This window comes from Cervus canadensis, chromosome 1 (genome assembly GCF_019320065.1).
Source record: "Cervus canadensis isolate Bull #8, Minnesota chromosome 1, ASM1932006v1, whole genome shotgun sequence".
NCBI classification, from domain to species: Eukaryota; Metazoa; Chordata; class Mammalia; order Artiodactyla; family Cervidae; genus Cervus; species Cervus canadensis.
The window spans coordinates 126,141,971-126,160,293 of NC_057386.1; the positions used below are offsets into that span (position 1 = coordinate 126,141,971).

An 18,323-nucleotide genomic window follows, 5' to 3' on the forward strand; every position below is an offset into this window, starting at 1 on the left:
AAACGGAAGTGCTCCCGGGATGAGTCCGGGTAGTAGCTCGGTGGCTGAGCGCACCATGGAGCACGTGACGGAGGGTTCCTGGGAGTCGCTGCCGGTGCCGCTGCATCCGCAGGTGCTGAGTGTCTTGCGGGAGCTCCGTTTTCCGTACATGACGCCCGTGCAGGTACTCGGCATGGGCCCTGGGGGAGGAGGGCCCTCGATGCGAAGGGGGCAGGCTGGGAAAGGGAGACTCAGAGCTGGGACTTTTTTTGTCATGTCGTCTTTCAGCTTCCCCGACTTGGGTGATGCCTAGCTGGTTAATGATCGCCAGGCAGAGGCGGCAGGCGGCCGCGCGCCTGTACCAGGGTTTTCATAACACTGCTCCTCCATCCGCTCTTAGGTGCTGGGACTTAAGTGCCTGGCTCGTAGCCTACTCTTTTTAAGTTCGTATCCCGCTCTTAAGTACCTGGTTCGTATCCTGGCCCTGCCCTCTGTATGTCTGTGAGACCTTGAGCAAATGACTTAACCCTTCTGTGCTTCATTTCCTTTCCGTGTGAAATGACGAAAATAGTATTACCTAAGAGTTGTTGTGAGGATTACCTAAGACAATGTTATGGACACTCAGTAAATGTAACCTGTTGTCTTGTTATGTGGGCTAAGTGAAGTGTGTCGGTCCAGCTCACTCATTTATTCAAGTAATTTCTCGAGGACAAACTGTGTATCAGGTACTCTTTTAGGCTCTGGGGATTTTGCAGTGTTGGTCCCCACTCATGGCCCATGCTTTTTAATGCAGAAGAGAGAGAAGGGAGTAAAGAAATAAGGTAATTTCAACTGGTGATCAGTATTGTGGAGGAGACAGTGACAAGAAAGTACAGGGCGGAAGGTAAGATAGAGAAGGCCTCTTGGAGGAGGTGTTATCAAGCTGATACCTGAATGAGAAAGAGCTGGCCAAAGGATGACTGGGGGGCAGGATATTCCCGCCGAGAGAAATGCCAGTCCAAATGGAATGAGCTTGGAGGGACAGAAAGAAGGCCTTTGTGGCTGGGGCATCTTGAGTAGTGTAAGAGATGAGCAAACTGGGTGCTGACCATGCGGGGTCTTACTTGTGGGATCTTGTATTTTATTCTGAATGTAGTGGGAGGCTGCAGGAAGAGAAGGGCTGTGACTGCTGTATAGAGAATGGACTTTAGGGGAGTAAGAGAAGCAGCGAGGCCATCCACTAGGAGGCCGTTGTCAAGTTAGAGGTGACGGTGGCCTGGAGTAGAGAGGAAGTTGTGGATATTGAAGAGTTGCTTTTGAGATAGCTTTAGGGTTGCTGAGGGACCAGATGTGCGGGTCAGGAAAGAGGAATCTAGAGGGACCCTGAGGTTTTTGTCTTTAGTGACTGGGTGATTGGTGGTATCGTTTATTAAGGTGAGGAAAGCTGGGAGGGTCACAGTCTTCAAAGGAAAAATTTAGAGTCCTGTTTTGAAATGTTGAGATGTGCATAGGCTCCTCAGGAAAGGTGTGGAGGACGCAAGCAGTGCTGTGTGTCATGCCTTGGGACTGCTGGGCAGAGAGGGCCCAATATTTGCCATTGGAGTCCGTGGTCTAAGTGCTGTCCCCTATGGTAGCCACTCGCATATGACTATTAAGAACACTTGAAACATGGTGAGTCCAAATTGAGACGTACTCTAAATATAAAAATCTATAATGGATTTTGAGGACTTAGCATGAAAGACAAATGAAAAACATCTCATTCATTTTTAAAATATCGCTTACACATCGAGCCGACAATATTTTGGATGATATTAGGTTAAGTAAAATATAAATAAAAATTCATTTTGTCTATTTCTTTTTGTTTAAAAAAATATATATATATATTTATTTATTCATTTGGCTGCATCAGCTCATAGTTGCATTATGCAGGACCCTTCGTTGTGGGCACAGACTGTCTAGTTGTGGCACACAGACTCCAGAGTGTGTGGGCTTCAGTAGCTGTGGTGTGCAGGCTTAGTTGCTCCACAGCACGTGGAATCTTAGTTCCCTGACCAGGGATCGAACCCAGGCCCCTGCATTGCAAGGCGAATTTTTAACCACTGGACCACCAGGGGAGTCCCTGTTTTTACTTTTCTTAATGTGGCTACTAGATGAGTATGTGACTCACATTATATTTCTTTTTTTTTTTTTTAAGTATAACTGATTTACATTGTTGTGTCAATCTCTGCTATATAGCGGAGTGACTCAGTTTTATACATAGATACATTCTTTTTTAAATATTCTCTTCCATTATGTTTTATCCTAGGAGATTGGATATAGTTCCCTGTGCTATACAGTAGGAACTTGTTTCTCCATTTCTAAATGTGATAGGTTGCACCTATCAACCGCAAATTCCCAGTCCCTCCCCTCCCCCACTGTTCCTTGGCAACCACAAGTCTGATCTCTTACCATATGTATTTCTGTTGGGCAGCAGTGGTCCATAGCAGAGTTCTCAGCCTCTGCGCTCTTGATATCTTGGACTGGATGATTCTTTGTTATATGAAACGGTCCTGGGTGTTGTGGGTTGTTTAACAGCATCTCTGGGCTGTACTTACTCTGTGCTAGAAACAAACCACGTTCTGCTTCCCCTGCCCCGTTCTGACTACTTACAGCATCTCCAGTGACCTACAGTGACTGCCACATGTTCCCTGGGACTTACTTGTGTCAAGGCAGTTAGGAAAGTCCTGCATGTGCTGCGATGGGTGAGCTCAGGCTCTGGGGACCAGGCGTGGAGTCCTTGGGAGGTGGGAAGGGGGAAACTTTGAAGCCAGGATCTGAGTCTGCTTCACGTTCAGCTGCTCGTTGCTGCAGTCAAAGGGCCAGGCCCCTGGTAAACCTGTGGGTTCTCGGTGGTGTTTATAATGAAAGAGCCCGTTTGAATCGTTATTTTGTGCTACGAGGATCGGAAGGAACCTTAAAAAACCACTGTCTTCAACCCCTTCCTGGTCTAGAGAGGAAGAGTAGGCGAGGCAGGGCTAGAACTCAGGACTCCCAACTCCCAGCTCAACTCGCTTCCCCTGCATGCCTGTCTGCGTAGACACCACGCCGTGTTACCTGTGACCTGACCACACTGAGGTCCCTGGTGGTGACTGATCAGAGTCCACTCTGCGGTGGGATCCAGTGTGACCAAGGCCAGCGCCGTGTTCCTTGGGCTTTGGGCCTCGTCTGTGGTGTCACGGCATCCCATAACTGGTAATTTGCTACCTCTCTTTTCAGTCCGCAACCATCCCTCTGTTCATGAAAAACAAAGACGTTGCTGCAGAAGCGGTGAGTACGTTATGTCAGCGCAGCCCGTTCTTCCGTTTGCCCTCCAGAAAGAACTTGGAGGAAAAGCAAACCTCAGCTTCCTCCCCTTTCAGGTCACAGGTAGTGGCAAAACCCTCGCTTTCGTCATCCCCATTGTGGAAATTCTCCTGAGGAGGGAAGAGAAGTTAAAGAAGAGTCAGGTGAGGAGACCAAGCGCTTTATTTTCCCCGAGTCATCAGAGAGTTCACAGTTGAGGAAAAAGCTAGTCAAAAGCTTGAAAAAGGAGAAAAGCACAGTGTGTCCTCATGACTTGCAGATTCTGTGTTTGTGAATTTGGCTGCTCCTTAGCATGTATCTGTAGCTCCCCAGGCAGCACTCACCATGCTTTCGTGCTCATGGTGGCCTTGCCTGGGGCAGCGACACTGATGCCACATTCCCAGCTGAGCCTGAACAGGGTGACACTGCCTTCTTGTTCCTGCTCTCAGACTGTAAACAGGGGTCCTTTCCCTGGTCTACATACTGCTGTGATGTCTTTTTGTGTGTGTGGTGATTTCACTGTTTAAAATGACCCCCAAACCTAGTGCCAAAGCACTGCTGAGCATTCCTGAGTGCAAGGAGGCTGTGGTGAGCCTTACGGAGAAAATATGTGTTACATAAGCGTCATTCAGGCATGCATGATGGTGCTGTGGCTCTGAGTTCATCGTTAATGAATCAACAGTGTATATTCAACAAGATACCTTTATTTATTTAACTGAAGTATACTTATAAAGTAAGGTGTCTTTAAACAGACATGTGTGTAAAACAAGCTTATGTACTGTTAGGTTGACAAAAACATGACCAGAGGCTTGCAGGAACCTAACCCCACTTCCCTAGGAGCCATGGTTCAGTATTGGTAACGTAACGTTTGGGCACTTTGTAGAGAACTGACTGTAATTCAGACTACAGCTGACCCTTAAACAACGGGTTTGAGTGGTGCGGGTCCACTTAAGTGCGGGTTTTATCAGCAGTGAATAACTATAGGTCTCTGCCAACTGATAGTTTAGTCCCTCCACGTGGAATGGGATCAAACCCATACAGAGGAATCAAACCAGTTATACCCTGTTACGTGGAGGGCCGACTTTAAATTACAGGTGGATTTTTAACTGTGCTTCCCAGGTGACACAGTGATAAAGGATCTGCCTGCCAGTGTAGAAGACGCAGGATGTTCATGTTCAGTCCTGGGGTCAGGAAGATCCCCTGGAGGAGGAAATGGCAACCCACTCCTGTATTCTTGCCTAGAAAATCCCATGGACAGAGGAGCCTGGTGGGCTCCTCTGTCCGTGGGGTCACAAAAGAGTTGGACATGACTGAACACAAGTACTTTTTCTACTGTGCAGAGGGTTGGTGCCCCTAACCGCCCTCCTGCCACCCCCATCGTTCAAGGTTCAACTCTAGTTGATACGCACTATGACCACGCACTGCTGGAAAAGCCCAGGAAGTACTGTTTCTCTGGAGACTTTGCTCCATGAGGTGGAGGGTGCTGGTTGTGGAGTTTCAGCTCTGTAGGCTGCAGGCTCTGCTAATCATGTCCCTTCCTGCCACGTGGTTAGGTGGGCGCCATAATCATCACACCCACGCGAGAGCTGGCTGTTCAGATAGAGGAGGTCCTGTCTCATTTCACGAAGCCCTTCCCACAGTTTAGGTAAGTTGGGCGCAGAGTCCCAAACTTTCAGCCATGGGCTGCAATTCCACCTGACCTCAGAGACCCTTCTCTCATTTCAGCCAGATTCTCTGGATTGGAGGCAGGAATCCTGGAGAAGATGTTGCCAGATTTAAGGAGCTTGGGTAAGTTGCCTTGCTGCTTTGCTTGCTCTTGACATTGAACTTGATGCATGATCAAGACCTAACTAGAAACGCCCCCTTCAGTCACCCCCCTCTCTACAAAAAGTTTTTTCTTGCTGCCAACCTCCCATTTTGCTCACTGGTTAATGGTCTTGTCTCTGCCGAGGTGGTTCCTGACCTCGCCTTGAGACTCAGATAATCCACTGGTCTCCCTGGCATCTGACTGGCATCTTACAGCTTTTGCGGAAACATCTAAAATAAGAGCTTGGAATTTTCATCCCTACACTTGTACCTCATGTGGACTTTCCTATTCATCTTTTCCCTGTATGCCTCTCCTGAGGTCGGGGAGTCAGCCTTGACTCCTCACCGTCCCCACCACCCCTCCTCTCAGTTAACCGTCACCAGATCCTTGGCATTTTCTCTCTGAAGCACATCTCTTAACTGGTCAACTTTCCCATCAGCACCTCTTCTGCTCGTTTCTCCCTTGAACTCTAGTAACTGCTCTTTCTCTCTCTTCTGTGTGTTTCTTTACCTTTTTAAAAAATTAATCTGTTCATTATTTATTTTTGGCTGCTTGGGATCTTAGTTGCAGCACGCAGGCTCTCTAGTTGTGGTTCGAGGGCTCAGTTGTCCCGCTGGCATGTGGGATCTTAGTTCCCCAACCAGTTATCGACCCGTGTTCCCTGGATTGCGCGGTGGATTCTTAACCATGGACCCCCAGGGAAGTCCCTCTGCTGTGTGTCTCTACTCTTACCCCCTGGTTATCCACTCTCCACCAGCATGCCAGTCAGGTCGTGTCACTCACTGAAAGCCCTTTAGTGGCTCCTGCTGGCCGTTAGGACGGACCCCGGTCTTGGTGTCGGCAGTCTGTACTGCCGCCGTCTCCCAGTCCGCCCTGCTGTTACGGTGAGCTGGCTTTCGCCCGGTATTGTACGTGCCCCGCTCCTTTGCATCCCCAGGCGGCTAATGAAAGTCAGGGTGGTGTTGGTCTCGCAGCATTTTACCTTCAGGGCCTAACAAGGAGCAGAGCAGACAGCAGGTGTTTACTAAACATTTAGAATAAATGTTTGAATACATGATGGCAGTCAGCCTGTGGCATTTTATTGTCCCACTATGAATAATAGTCGGTAATGAGCAGCGATAGATTTTGTGCCCAGTTTGTCAGTGAATTCTTGATAAAGAAAACTCCTATTCTTGAGCTCTTGCTGTGTCCAGCTACGACGGGAGATGCTTTGCAGTGGGGGTCACAGACTCGACTTCCTACAGGGGTCAGAGGAAAATATAAACGTCTGGAGTGGGGCTGGGTGGGGACTGGGAGAAACTGGCTAGTTTATGCCCAAATACTCATCTCCAGCTGACATGTTGCTACAGGACTCTGTATTGCCAGGTTTTTAATTTTTTGTCGTCCAGATTTTTTTAACATTTGCATGTAATTCACATTAAAAAAAATAATAATAACTTTCCTGCAGGTACCCAGGCTGTGTGGGGGCCACATTTGGCCTTCAGTCTGCCAGTTTGTGATCTTTACATAAAATTGTCTCTAGTTCTGTTGACATTCACATTTTATAGATGAGTGACCTGGGGCCTAACGCAGTCGAATAAAGCCAGGGTCCTTTCAGTAAAGGCCCGGATAGTAATTATTTTAGCTTCGTCAATCACACAGTCTGGGTCATTACAGCTTCCCTCTGCTGTTAGTGTGTGAAAGCCTCCAGAGGCAACCCATGATGAACGAGGATGCAGAGTTACATGCCAATAAAATGTCACAGAAACAGTGAAGGCCAGATTTGGCCGAAGGGCGTTTGCTGAGCCCTGCCCTCAATCTCAGTCTGGAACTCAGACCTGTCCCCTCATGGCGCAGCCTTCTCCTCCCACTCTGGTGGTCTCCCTTCTCGTCTGTGGGATTTTAGATGATGTTTTTAGAGGGATAGGGCTTCCCAGGTGACTCAGTGTTAAAGAATCCACCTGCCAATGCAGGAGGTGCAGGAGACTGTGGTTCGATCCCTGGGTGGGGAAGATCCCCTGGAGAAGGGAACGGCAACCTACTCCAGTATTCTTGCCTGGGAAATCCCATGGACAGAGGACCTGGTGGGCTACAGTTCATGGGGTCGTAAAAGAGTCGGACATGACTGAGCCCTCATGCACAGGGGGATACAGCAATTGTGTTTGGAATCACAAAGGTCCCTGAGATTCACTGAGTGCAATAAATGTTAACTTTCTTTTCCTAGTGGGAATATCATCGTGGCAACCCCAGGCCGCCTGGAGGACATGTTCCGAAGGAAGGCTGAGGGCCTCGATCTGGCCAGCAGCGTGAGGTCCCTGGAGGTCCTGGTATTGGATGAAGCAGACAGGCTTCTGGACATGGGTTTTGAGACAAGGTACTAAAGTTTGGATGTAATGGGTGTTGGGTGACACAGGGTGGAAAGGACCCCAAGGTGGAATTCCTTTATCACTTGGTGACTATATCTCTGTTACCTGCATGTGAATTTCATATTATTAGATTGTTTGATCCATCAAATTCTCCCACAATGTTTAAATTTCAGTTGTTTTATCTTTGATGCATTTTCCTTCATGGCTCTGTAAAAGTTTTTGTGTGTTTTAAAGAATTAAATAGCTCTATTGGGATCCAATTCATATGTTACACAGTTTGCTCAATTAAATAGTGTGCAGCTCAATAGTTTTTAGTCTCAAAAACTTTTGTCTTAATTTCAGTCTTTTAATTGTCCCCCCATTATACGAGTTCACTTATATGTTTATATTGAAGAAACTTTGGGAAAATAAGAGTGTAAAGAAGAAATAAAGATCACCCATAATCTCACCTCCCAGTAATAGCTACTGTAAATATTGTTACGGTTTCCCATCTTCAAAAATACCTGTTTAGTATCATAAAACACCCTTTGTTCATTATGTTGATAAGTAAGGGGTTAAGATGAGCCCTTCTTTTTTTAGCATAAATACTATCCTGGAGTTTTTGCCAAAGCAGAGGAGAACGGGCCTTTTCTCGGCCACTCAGACACAGGAAGTGGAGAACCTGGTGAGAGCAGGCCTGCGGAACCCTGTGCGCATCTCCGTGAAGGAGAAGGGCGTGGCGGCCAGCAGCACCCAGAAAACCCCTTCCCGCCTGGAGAACTACTACATGGTGAGCACTGGGTGTTCTCACTGACTCCTGCCGGTCAGTGACGATGATGACTGGGGTTAACAGTGTTGTTTACTTGAGACTGAAATTTGCCAACAATGGTTCTGAAGTGTTCTCACAAAAAATTCAAAAGGTGAAGTAAGGTGGTAGGTGTATTAACTTGATTATGACAGTCATTTCACTGTGTGTATGTATGTTAAGTCATCACATCGTACACCTTAAACATACATTACTACATGTATATGTTTTTACTATATAAATGTGCTTAAATATATACCATTTTTATTTGCCAATTGTACCTCAGTAAAGCTGGAAAAAGCAGAACCAGTATTGTTAGTCAAAGCAGCTTACTGAAAAAATTACCAATTTTTTTTGACTCGTACTACTTTGAATAAGCTTAGTTCCATTTTTCTTTTGAAATGATCAGCTATAAGAATTGTTTGAACAGCTTATTAGATTTTCAAGTACTTTTTTCTTAACTTTCACCGTCTGTATGTTTTATCAATATGGTATACCAGGTTCCCACTAATATATGTTGACTCTTAGCAGTTAAAACAAAAAGCAAGCAAAAATTAATAATGATGAGTGTTCTGTGGATTAGCTTTCAGTTTTCTAGGTAACTTAAGTCTGTAAAATGATACCCTGAGGCACCTTTGAAAGTGCAGCATTTGGGGACAGGGCTGGGATATATGGTATGTGTGATGATACTTGTCATTCAGCAAGTAAATGAATAAGTAAGTTAATGTGGACATAACTGTGTTTTAAGCATACTCTCCAGGGATGGTGTCCTTGGGCCTCCTACCCCCAAGTGATCAAACTTTTTGACATGTGCACGGGGCCTGCTGGGTACAGGCATGGGACACACTGGGTTCCCGGCCCGTCACCATGAGCTTGAGTTAGAGAAGGGCACAGCTGAAACACAAAATCCAATGACAGACTCTCTGAAGGAGCCTTTTTGGGTGACAGTGTTCTGCTCTGGAACCTAAATGTCTGGTGTGTTGATTTTGCAGCTGGGAGTTGCTCAGTTTAGCTTCCCTGGTGGCTCAGATGGTAAAGTGTCCGCCTGCAATGCGGGAGACCCAGGTTCAATCCCTGGGTTGGGAAGGTTCCTTGGAGAAGGAAATGGCAACCCACTCCAGTACTCTTGCCTGGAAAATCCCATGGACAGAGGAGCCTGGCAGGCAAAGAGTCAGACGCGACTCAGCAACTTCACTTTCACTTTCTTTCAATTTGCAGCAGTAAATCCTAGCTGCTGCTGCCCTTCCTCACCAGGCAGCGGGAGGCTTTTCGGAATGATTGTTAGTAGTGAGTCCCCTCCTTCTGTAGTCTCTGGTCACTGGCTCAAGCCAGGAGGCATCTAGAGAGGATGGTCAGCCAGGGTGGCCAGGCCAGTGTCCCTGCTTGCCAGGGCACCTCTATATCGTCAGCCAGGGAACAGGGTTTTTCTTTTGGCCGAGAGGGGCTCCCCAGCTCCTGAGCACAGCAATGTGTTTGTAGAGAAAGTGGCCCATTTCCAAATTAGTGTCCCGAGTGCTGTGGACTGTAAGGGCGATGAGGTTGCCATTCTTTGTGTCAGTTCTTGGAGGGTCCGGGGGTAGGCGGGTCAAGGCAGAAGAGTTGGCAAATTAGAAAACCGCCTCTGGTGCAGCTGTCAGGAGGATGTTTTTGAAATCAGACCGGGGATGTTACACTTGGTGTTGCTGTTTCTGCTTGCGGCCAGGCTGGTAGAGTTGGGTGGCTGGCTCTCCCTAGGGGAGAGAGGCGGCGGTGGACAGTGAGGTGGTTAAGGGTAGGGGCGCACGGGTACGGCTGCCCAGGTGCACATATCCGCTTTGTCCCTTCCTAACCGGACCAGGTGGACTTGCCAATTCATCACCAGTAAAATGGGAGCTCAGGGAGCACCCGCTTCATAGGGTTGCTCTGAGGGTTGGTTTATTAAAACACATGAAGGTCTTAGGCCAATGCTTAGTACGTAGTATGTACTAATAAATTAGCTTTGGAACCCACTGTGGCTGCTGTTGCATTCTGTTCTTTTGCATTCATTTAAGCAACTGCATTTAGAAATGTCTGAGTATGTGAGAAAGAAATTACAATTGAGGATCTGGTTTCAGTATTAATAAAAATAGGGGGAATGCATTCAGGTGGATTTACATGTCTTCAGTTTGGGAGCCTGAAAGGCACTCCAGTCTGTCTCCATGGAGGTCTGTGAAGAAATTCTGTGCAGTCCATTCTGGAAATCTGTGTTCACCTCAGAGCAGTGATTTCTGAACATGGCCATGCCTCAGAATCTCACGGGTGCTGTTAAATAATACTGACCCTTGGGTCCAATTCCAGAGCTGCGACCTGTGGTCTTTACGCTGTATCTGAGGACCTGTACTGTAAAGCCCTCCCCTGGGATGGTGTTACGGCCGGCATGGTGCTGGTGGCATGTTGGGGTTTGGGAGGTACTTACTGCGCTGAGTGACTCGCTGTCCTCAGTTACATGATTTCTGAGCTCAGTGGACTGAGTAACATCCTGGTGAAAGTCTTCCTCTTTGTGGAGGAAGTTAGAGTCCTTAAAATTTAAGGCCCAAACTGAAAATAGTTGTGGGGTTGTTCTTGTTGTCAGCAAATTTGTCTTTATTTTTTTGGTTTTCCTTTTTATTTTGCAGGTCTGTAAGGCAGATGAGAAATTTAATCAGTTGGTACATTTTCTTCGAAATCATAAGCAGGAGAAACATCTGGTCTTCTTCAGGTAATCCTTCTGGGGTTCAGCTATCCCTGGAATGTGCACGTGTGTGTAGCCTTCAGGTTTGGAATTCCTTTTAGGTTTGTCCTCTGTTACAAGTTTGTTTAACTGCAAGTGACTGAAAACCCAACTTCTGCAGCTCAAGCAGGACGGGTTTATTTTTCTCCTGTAAAAAGAAGTCCAGAGGTAGGCAGTTCCTAACATTGGTTTCTGTCTCAGCAACGTCAGGGCCAGTGTTTCTGTGACTGTCTTGGTCTTTCCTTCCTGTAGATCAACTCTAGTTTTGAGATGACCACTGTGACATCCCCTGTCACATCTGCATTGGAAGCAGATAAAAGAGGAAAGGCAGAGGGAAGGGCAGTACTTGCTATATTTGACTCTTTTAATCAGAAAAGCAAAAGGCTTTCCCAGACAACACTTGCCCCTGACCCTGGCTGACTTCTGCTTTCATTGGATAAATGAGTGGGTAGCTGTCCCAGCCTCTGTAATAGAGGGAGATGAGGGAGGAAGTGGTTGGGATGGTGTTTAATCAGCCAGCCTAGTGCCTGTCACGCTGGGGTATGTCCTTTTGTCAGAGTGCAAAAGAGGAACAGATGCATGCATTCCTGGGCTGTTTTTTCCTCCATATATACCTACAGTGGTGTTCTTTGGCATACCCAAAGAATTTCATGTTTCTTTTTCATCCATTATTTCACCAATAAAATGCAGTAACTATATTGACCCATAGTTAGAAATACAACCTGGTTCTCTCCCTCTCTCCCTCTCACACACACACACGCACACAGTTAGAAATACAACCTGGTTCTCTCCCTCTCTCTCTCTCTCTTTCACACACACACACACACACACACACACACCTGGTTCTCTCCCTCTCTTTCTCACACACACACACACACACACACCTGGTTCTCTCCCTCTCTCTCTTTCTCTCACACACACACACACACACGCAACTGAAATGAAGATTTCACAGAACTGCCCTTGACTAGGTAGGAGGCATTCTGATGCTCTTTTCTGTTCTGCTCTGATTTTTTAAAAATGCTGGTCCAGATTCACTAAATTGATTTTAGGACCCACCAGATTACTTTCAGATCTGTGGATTGTGGCCCTTGGTGTGTAAAACTGCATCCTTATATATGATGTGACTCGTGGAAAACAGCGGGGAATCGGCAGTGGTCACTTGGCACAGATCTTTAAAAATTTTCTATTTTGGCTGTGTTGGGTCTTTGTTGCAGCACATGGCCTTTCTTCAGTTGTGGCAGGCAGGCTTCTCTTATTGTAGTGCAAGGGCTCAGTTGACCCACGGCATGTGGAATCTTAGTTCCCTGACCAGGAATCAAAGCCCCCTGTCTCCTCTTCCCAGCACCTGCGCCTGTGTGGAATACTACGGAAAGGCTCTGGAGGCCCTGGTGAAGGGTGTGAAGATAATGTGCATTCATGGAAAGATGAAATACAAGCGCAATAAGATCTTCATGGAGTTCCGCAAATTGCAGAGGTGGGTTGGCTTCTCTGGAGACGGCAGTTATCCAGCCACTCTGCTCTTCTGCAGGTTGCTCTGCCTCTAGACCTTCTCGTCTGTTGTTGGAACCCGCTTCCTTCTCTAACCCGGTTGTCACGTCTTCTCCCCCTGCTCTGTCCTGAGCCCATTACCCTTTGCTACACTGACTTCCTTCTTTGTCAACTTCCCTGCTCAATTGTAAGCTCCGTAAGAACAGGAACCTGTGTGTTATGTTCATTCTTGAGCTGCCCACTGTCTGGCCCAGGTCTGGCCCAGGGTTTGGTAAACTGTTTGTTGAATGAATGGGTAGACAGAGTGGATGGGAGAAACCCATAGAAGGTTCCGGGTTGACTACACTATAGGGAAGCTGTGTTTCTGGAGACTATAAGTTGACTCTGTTTGTGCATAGAAATAATACTTTTCTGTTTTTCTTGATCACTGAACATTCTGGCTACATTAAAAACAATCTCTTAGGCAAAGTGATAGACTTGATGATTACACATCACTATGAGAGGGAAAATTTCATTTGTTTTTTTTAAATGGCTGCGAAGGATTAGACCAAATATAGTGTTTTTGGGTTTTTTCCTTCCCCAATTGAAATATGCTAATTAAAAAATCTTTTCATTATTTTTCATTCATCTTTTCATTATCTGCCCACCTCTTTACAAATTTCACTGAGAACTTGTGAAGTCCTAGAGATTCTTAGGAGGAAGAAAAATCAAAATGTTATTGTTGTATATTTGCTTCCATGAGATTCTGCAACCTGTTTTTACTGTCATCTTCAAATTAGTAACAGCTGCTTGATGGTGAGGAAATGATGGTCTCCTTACTCATGGTGTTTTCTTATTTTCTAGTGGGATTTTAGTGTGCACTGATGTGATGGCCCGAGGAATAGATATTCCTGAAGTAAACTGGGTTTTGCAGTACGATCCTCCCAGTAACGCCAGGTACAGAGAATGTTACTTGCTCTGTCTAGGAATCTAGTCTTAATGAAACAGGAATCGTGAGGAAGGTAAACATAATGATGGTTGTCAAAACATTATGAAATAGCAAAAGTCGGGGAACCTGGTGCATTATCACTGATAGGTCAGTAGTGATACTGTGTTGTATTTTCAGATACCTTTTAAAGTTCTTGCAGAAATGCACATGAATAGAATGTTTAAAGGAAAACAATATATATACCACATATGGAGATTTCAGTTATTCTGAGAGCAAGCATGTATTTCTAGGAAATGCCTCCAAACATAGGAAAATGCCTATAAATACAAACTCTTCAGCAGTACTCGTCAATTCTGGGTGGAGTTAGGGGTTGGACTCACAAATCACTTCTATTTTCTCTTTTATATTACACTTTTCATTGTTTCCCAAATTTTCTGCTGGGACCACGTCTTCCTACCTGTATCATCAGATGAGCATAAATTTACGTTTTATAGTTGACATTAAATGTCTGAGATTGCTCTCTGGTCTGCAGTGTATTTAATCGCCAGCTCTTCTAGAACACTAGTAAGTGCAGGGCTGGGACTGAGCTGTGGAGTCGGGCGGCCCCTGGTGTCGTCTGAGGCGCGTCAGCTGCGTGGCCACAGGCCGGTGCCCTGCTGAGCTCTCGGCGGTGACTGTCCCTGCCCCATGTCTTCTAGCGCCTTCGTGCATCGCTGTGGCCGCACAGCCCGCATCGGCCACGGTGGCAGCGCGCTCGTGTTTCTCCTTCCCATGGAAGAGTCGTACATCAACTTCCTTGCAATTAACCAAAAAGTAAGCTGTCTTCCTTTTTTTCTGTGGAATTCCCAAAGCCAGGGTAGTTGGAAAAGTTCTTTTCCAGAAAGTGGTCCAGAATGTAGATTAGTTCCAGAAAGTAGTCCAGAATGTAGATTAGGGGCCGGGCTGGCGGGATCAGTGTGGGAACCTGTCCATAGCTTTATAAAAGGCTGTGGAGAGGCTCTGGGGTCCACTGCTGGCCCCAGCTGAGCATCATTACTTGGGAACACAGACCTATGTTACCATATTTTCCAATCAGAAATCAGGATTGTTATGTAAAATCTGATTTTAAACTTTGCTTTAAAAAAATTTAAAATACTTTCTGGACCAAGTAAAATACTTGGGTTGGATTTGGGCTTCAAAGCCTCCACTGTATAAGATTAAAATGAGTGGTTTTGCCTTTGATTTTACTGGCACTGGCTCTGATGGGGTAGCCTTGGCGGGGGGAGGCGGTCCCAGCCAGAAATGACGATGTGGTCCCTGTGCAGTGCCCCCTGCAGGAGATGAAACTCCAGAACACCACAGCTGACCTCCTTCCAAAGCTCAAGGCCATGGCCCTGGCCGACAGAGCCGTGTTTGAGAAGGGCATGAAAGCTTTCGTGTCATACATCCAGGCTTATGCCAAGCACGAGTGCAACCTCATCTTCAGATTAAAGGGTAAGTTGGATTTGCTCACCATCTGAAACATTTGATGGTTTTTACAAGTATTACAAATATGAAGGGCTTCCCAGGTGGCGCTAGTGGTAAAGAACCTGCCTGCCAATGCTGGAGACATGAGACATGGGTTGGATTCCTGGGTTGGGAAGATCCCCTGGAGAAGGAAATGACAACCTACTCCAGTATTCTTGCCTGGAGAATCACATGGACAGAGGAGCCTGGCAGGCTACAGTCCATGGAGTCACAGAGTTGGATACCAGTTAGTAGCTGAGCACCTGTGTTGAGCACAAATATGAAACTGCTTTGTCTTAGGTCCGTGTCAGGGTTGATGTTCTCCCAAGCATTTAAAAGAAAGTCTTTCTGGGACTTCCCTGGCCTGGACTCCGAGCTTCCATTGCATGGGGTACGGGTTCGATCCCTGGTCAGGGAACTAAGAACCTGCATGCTGTGTGACATAGCCCCTCAAAAATAAAAAGTCTTCCTTGGGTTTGACTAGGTACTGGCTGCTGAGTATTCTTTTTTTATTTTTTGCTGAGTATTCTTTTAGTAAAAATGTAATTATTTTAATTCTAATTAAAATGAGTCCATTAGATCACTTAGAAGAAATTACATTGCTATGAATATTCTATTGGTTGATGCTTATAGTCCTGTTTTGGGTGTGCTAACTCTTGATGTTTTGGTTTAATCAGATCTTGATTTTGCTAGTCTTGCTCGAGGTTTTGCCCTGCTGAGGATGCCCAAGATGCCAGAGCTGAGAGGAAAGCAGTTTCCAGATTTTGTGCCTGTGGATGTCAACACAGATACCATTCCATTTAAAGACAAAATCAGAGAAAAGCAGAGGCAGAAGCAATTATTGGAGCAGCAAAGAAAAGAGAAAACAGAAAATGACGGGAGAAGAAAATTCATAAAAAATAAAGCTTGGTCAAAGCAGAAGGCCAAAAAGGAAAAGAAGAAAAAACTGAATGAAAAAAGGAAAAGGGAAGAGGTAAAGCTGGCAATTTTTTTTTTTTTTTTGGGCAATTTTTAAAATTAAATACTCAGCTTAGAATTCTGAACAAATCTCGCAGAAGTGTAGTGTATAGCGCCTTCTAATAGGAATTGCATAGGACTCTTAGATTTTTGTTCTCTCTTGGTGGCTTGGGTTGGGGAATGTGCTGTTCGTGAAAGCTGATCTAAGAGCATATAGTTCCCGATTGATTAAAAAGTGCTGGTTTGGGACTTCTCTAGTGGTCCAGTGGTTAGGACTCTGCACTTTCACCACCAAGGGGCCCAGGTTCAGTCTCTGGTTGGGGAACTAGAATTCCACAAGCCTCCCAGAGCAGCCAAAAAACCCCCAAAATTTTGCTGGTTTCACTTAGAACACTGTTGCTGAGAAATTCAGTAGCTTGTTGGTCTCTTCTGCACTCAGGGTTCTGATATGGAAGATGAAGACATGGAGGAACTTCTGAATGACACAAGGCTCTTGAAAAAGTTTAAAAAAGGCAAAATTACTGAAGAAGAATTTGAGAAGGGGCTGTTGACAAGTGGCAAGAGATCAACAAACACAGCAGATTTGGAGATCTCAGATTTGGAAGATGATTGCTGATTCCCGTCCCTCAGGTGAAATGCATGGGAGTGGGGAATGTGGGGAGCTGGCCCCCACCTGGCAGACAGCTCGAGCTTCCTTCTATTGAACATCAGAACTTCGGCACCCATTGGGAAACTGCTGTTGCAGAAACGGCAGATGTGAGGGGTTTCACGCTTGTGAGCCTTTTACTAAAAACATACCAGCCTTGAAGTCTAAGAGAAGAAAACGTAAATTTACTTAACTGTAAATAATAGATGTCAATATTTATTTTGATGGGCTACTTAAAGAGCTCATTCTTCGGTGGCTATTTTATACTTATTAAACTTATTTAATATAAAGCTATTGAAGTAGATTTGATTTGAGAGCTTTTAAAAGTTCCTCAGTGTTTTCTGGCACCTGAGCTCCCTTCGCTGGGTGTCTTTACCTCTGGACCCTCAGTTCTCTCTTTGATGTACTGAGCTGACACCCACACAGCCCACAGTACCATTTTATTGGTGAGTATATGAAAAAGAAGCAGCAGGTTATTCTGGGAAAGAAAATGATTATACCTCCTGTTGAATAAACTGTAGTTCTAATCGACTGTGGCTTAAGTACATGAAGGTGGCTGCAGTGTCTTTACCAAGACGGACAACACATCTAGTGTCAGAGCCCTCTGGCTGGGCCTGGGGTCAGCTTGCCGTGCAATGCAACGCCATCTCAAAATCTTTCATGTAATTTATTTGAAAAGATGCTGAATTTGTTCCCAAGAACAATTTTAAAAAGCTGTTCAGGACCCAAACATGTTTCAAGTCACATCTTTTCCCAGATACAGAATTTTAAGTTTGCAAATATTTTGGAAGGCGTCTTCGTAACTGATGAGCCGTGCAGGATACTCAGGCCAAAGAGGCCATTAGTACCTGTTCTTGGGTTCTTGCAGTAGTTTCCACTCTCTTTGGCTTGATCCTTTTGTGGAGATGACAGCCCTCAGCTCGTATTCACCACTGGGAGCCTGATTCAGTGAGTGTTGCCTGCCTTTTTCATCCAGCACTGCGTGGAGCCTGGTCCCAGGCAGCTGTTGGTTGCTGGAGGGGTCGCTGGCTGTAGTTTGGACCACTGCCCTCTTGGGCCTGCTTGTCTTTCAAGGATATTTTGGCAAATCAGTCTGGAGTGTGGGGAAGATGAAGGGAGGGGGAGTGGGCACATCTTCATCCATCAAACAGCCAATAATCTTATATTACTGGAAACTGGACATGAATGGAAGCGTCTGGAAATATATGGAAACCATAAGAGCACAATTTAGCCTGGGCTTTAGGGGAACCATGAACGCATTTTAGATGGGACTGAAATGAGTAAAAAATTTCCCAAGAGTTAGAATTTTAAGTCCTTAGTCCATAAAACTTCAGAAAAAACAATTCAGTTTTGGCCTGGCTCACTGAGGGGCCAAGAGACTACTCCCCATATCTGACGTCCACCAGCAGGAAAGGACCTGGTGTTTACAGGTAGAGCTTGATGAGTTCGTCGCTGACGGCAGAGGGCGTCAGCACCCCCAGGTCTGTAAACAGCAGCGTGATTAAGGAAGGCGAGGTGTAGTCGACCCACGGGTGCTCCTCTCTGAGGTCCTGTCCAGTCTGTACAGACTTCAGAGTATCCGCCTTGTACTGAGGAGACAGGAAGCCAACGTTAGTCTGCCCCACAGACTGAGGGCTCTGAGCTGGTGAGGCCTTGGCCTGAGCGACTGACGTGCTCCTGCCTGAAAGTGCCCTCTGGAAATGGGGGAGCCGGCTGTGTGGTACACTGGTCAGGGGTCTGAGTGTGGGTCAGCCAGGTCATTAGAGAAAACCTTAAGCCATGTGTCCCCTCATGAGTGGGCTGGAGTGACCCCGCCAGACCTCTCAAGACAACTGTTCAGAGCATTTATAGGAAGCTTACTAAGTGCCAGGTG

The 18,323-nt window shown here is 46.1% G+C and overlaps 2 protein-coding genes and 1 non-coding gene across 5 annotated transcripts in view; 2 read left to right on the forward strand and 1 right to left on the reverse strand.

Moving 5' to 3' along the window:
* The window catches only part of DDX55 (DEAD-box helicase 55), a 22,154-nt gene continuing 3,831 nt past the window's right edge, over window positions 1-18,323 (forward strand). For 2 of the 3 annotated variants that reach the window (XM_043442266.1, XM_043442256.1), the window contains exons 1-14: window positions 1-163; window positions 3,214-3,264; window positions 3,357-3,443; window positions 4,833-4,924; window positions 5,005-5,067; window positions 7,290-7,439; window positions 8,011-8,200; window positions 10,849-10,931; window positions 12,289-12,420; window positions 13,278-13,370; window positions 14,061-14,175; window positions 14,667-14,835; window positions 15,525-15,820; window positions 16,244-16,434. In XM_043442266.1, the coding sequence (XP_043298201.1) occupies window positions 20-163; window positions 3,214-3,264; window positions 3,357-3,443; window positions 4,833-4,924; window positions 5,005-5,067; window positions 7,290-7,439; window positions 8,011-8,200; window positions 10,849-10,931; window positions 12,289-12,420; window positions 13,278-13,370; window positions 14,061-14,175; window positions 14,667-14,835; window positions 15,525-15,820; window positions 16,244-16,420 (1,842 nt within the window). In that variant the 5' untranslated portion in view covers window positions 1-19 and the 3' untranslated portion in view covers window positions 16,421-16,434. Of the gene's footprint in view, window positions 164-3,213; window positions 3,265-3,356; window positions 3,444-4,832; window positions 4,925-5,004; window positions 5,068-7,289; window positions 7,440-8,010; window positions 8,201-10,848; window positions 10,932-12,288; window positions 12,421-13,277; window positions 13,371-14,060; window positions 14,176-14,666; window positions 14,836-15,524; window positions 15,821-16,243; window positions 16,978-18,323 lie in introns of those variants that run through there. The other variant, XM_043442248.1, reaches the window with a different exon arrangement.
* On the forward strand, window positions 9,230-9,301 carry TRNAC-GCA. The gene has a single exon. It is a non-coding gene; the product is annotated as a tRNA-Cys (tRNA).
* Window positions 17,099-18,323, reverse strand: part of EIF2B1 (eukaryotic translation initiation factor 2B subunit alpha) — an 11,084-nt gene continuing 9,859 nt past the window's right edge. Inside the window, exon 9 of the mRNA XM_043442281.1 lies at window positions 17,099-18,039. Within this exon, the coding sequence (XP_043298216.1) occupies window positions 17,875-18,039 (165 nt within the window). The 3' untranslated portion in view covers window positions 17,099-17,874. The remainder of the gene's footprint in view (window positions 18,040-18,323) is intronic.